This window comes from Cynara cardunculus, unplaced genomic scaffold, assembly GCF_001531365.2.
Source record: "Cynara cardunculus var. scolymus isolate 2C unplaced genomic scaffold, CcrdV1 Un_Scaffold_5184, whole genome shotgun sequence".
Lineage (NCBI taxonomy): Eukaryota > Viridiplantae > Streptophyta > Magnoliopsida > Asterales > Asteraceae > Cynara > Cynara cardunculus.
In genome coordinates, this window is record NW_020202273.1 from 24407 (window position 1) to 27084 (window position 2678).

Here is a 2678-nt window from a genome sequence, read left to right on the forward strand (position 1 = left end):
GGTTTAAATAATTGAGATATCACATTTGAGGTACCAAAATGAAGATTCTAGAAGTACGTCCTATAAAATAAAAAATAAGATCAAAATACGTTGCATTTTCATACAACTTGTTATTTTGTATTTTACATATGAGAATGGTTTTTTTTGGATATTTTGGAATATTTATTTTTTATATAGAATGTCAAATACCCCTTTTTTATTCTTCAAGATCCAAGGGCTTTAAGCTATCCTCCAAACATACCTTTTTGCGATCCTCTTCCTATATATATATATCATTCATTGTTCACAAGAAAACCAAGAAACACATCCCCCTTCACCCCTTTACAATGAAAATGAGTTCTTCCTTCCATTCATGTTTCTCTCTTTCCCTCTTTTTATTTCCCTTCATTTTCTTCTCTGTCAATGGCCAAAACATCATTTATGACACTTGCAAAACCTCCTCACAACAAGACCCTAATGTGAACCTCCAATTCTGCACCACCTCTCTCCAAGCTGCACCGGCTAGCCACTGTGCTGACCTTAAGGGTCTAGGGATGATGTCGATCAGGCTGACACGATATAATCTCACTGACACCAGGTGTTACATCAAACAGTTGTTGAAAAAGAACACAAAGAAGCTTGATCCATACATAAAGTCGTGTCTTGATGATTGTTTTGAGCTCTACTCTGATGCTATCCCGGGTATCAAGCAGGCTATGAAGAGTTACAATTCTAAACGTTATTTCGATGCAAATGTTCAGATCAGTTCTGTCATGGATGCGACCACCACTTGTGAAGATGGGTTCAAACAGAAAAAGGGCGTCGTTTCTCCACTGACGAAGAAAAATGATATGACGTTTCAATTATCTGCTATGTCGCTTTCGATTATGAACATTCTTCAAAGTGGTTCGAATTAAATTCGAACACATCATTATGTATAACATCATTTTAAATATTTTTATATATAAAACCATTTTTAGTTATTCATTTTATTTTCAAATTAGTTTTCTTATTCTTTTTAATTTATTTTATATTTATCATATTGTCGGATAACCCAAGGTTGAACTTTGGTGAATTCTTATGGTTTTGGTGACGGTTCCAAAGGAACTAAGAGAATATACTTATTTATTTCATTTCATTTCATTTACAATATATGAATGTTTAGTCATCTAAAATTAGATAACTTATTTTAAATATCAAATTTGGATTTGATTTGATTATTTAACATGGCCATGGTTCTATGCGTGTAACAAACATAAATATCGTTACAAATTTTAGATATTATCATAAAAAAATTGATTTTTAATACGTTTTTATTATATATATATATATATATATATGTATGTGTGTGTTAAAGAAGTATCATATAAAAAATTAACATGATAATTATTTCATAAATATATAATTAATTATTTACAATATCAATAATATGGATAAACTTACAAATAAATTTTCATGTGTTGTTTCACCTATGAATCAAAGAATATAAAAACATAGGGCCTCTTTGGTTTTTCAAAATTAACTCTTAATACATTGGAAGCCTGATTCGTTCGGACGTTTGAGTATTAAGCGCATTTGTTTTAGTTTCAAAATAAGAGCTTAAAAGCTCTAAATATCTTCTGAAATATTAAGTGGTAAATATATCCTTTAACACCTATTAATTCTAATTCGCCTTCTATCATATTGTTCATATTTTGAGAGGTGGAAGAGATTTGTTAGCAAAAACTATTCATCTTTTATACTTTTGTAAAAAAAACTATTTATTTTTTATATTTTTGCACTAATTTGACTGTTCAGATTTCAGAGTTCAGACGTAAAAACAAACAATCTTACTGATCCAGATTTTAGACTTCATGACTATCTCTTATAAATTAGAAGTGAAATCGAACTTCAAATTTTAGCATCTATTATAAAACAAACGTCACCCTAGTGATGTTTTTATATAGTTAACCCTCTAGCTCCTCCATCTCCACCCACGAGAAACAAGATAACGAATAAAAACAATTGTTATATCATGGATATTAACATAATATAACAAAATCAGTTAAATTTGAAATTATTTCATTAAATTTAATTGACATATTATACTTTATATCAATATTATACAATCGAACTATTTTATAAAATGAATTATAAAATAGTTTTAAACCATATTTATTTATCTTGTGCTTAAAGTGTACAACTTAATCATTTGGGCTTTTAGAGGTGCACAATGTTACTTTAAGCAATCTTTTTTAGATAAAATTTCAAAATGTTTACTAATATCTTTGTACTCAAGTTTATTACAAGAAATAATATAAAAACATGATAAATTGTATTAAAAATAATTATAGAATTTTTAATTTTATTATTAGATTTTAAAAATCCTTAACTGACGGAAAAATATTATATTGATTACGAAGTTAATATATTTTTTGCTCTTCATAAAGTTACGGGATGTTCACTTAATTTCATAGAAAACACAGTGCATCTTTTTAATTACATCAGAGACATAATACGCATTCAAACTGTAGTTTTTGAAAGTTAAAACCACTATCACCTCAAAACATGGGACATACTGACGGAAAAATTCGTCTGTAAAGTTTAATCCGCTAGTGATCCGTTGGTGAAAGCCTATAGGTAGAAAAGTCATGGAAAAAGGTATCGGTGACGGATCACTGGCTATCACCTTTTCCGATAGATCACTGACGGATTGACAT

At 28.9% G+C, this 2678-nt stretch overlaps 1 protein-coding gene across 1 annotated transcript; it reads left to right on the forward strand.

The window, feature by feature from the left end:
* Positions 1-307: 307 nt before the first annotated feature.
* Positions 308-953, forward strand: LOC112504309 (putative invertase inhibitor). The gene has a single exon (XM_025108246.1). It carries the CDS (start codon positions 327-329, stop codon positions 894-896), a length of 570 nt encoding a protein of 189 aa, XP_024964014.1. The 5' UTR covers positions 308-326; the 3' UTR covers positions 897-953.
* Positions 954-2678: the final 1725 nt, after the last annotated feature.

Bases quoted from the DNA above. Each gene is read 5' to 3' on its own strand.
- LOC112504309 (XM_025108246.1), top strand. From the start codon at position 327: ATGAAAATGAGTTCTTCCTTCCATTCATGTTTCTCTCTTTCCCTCTTT.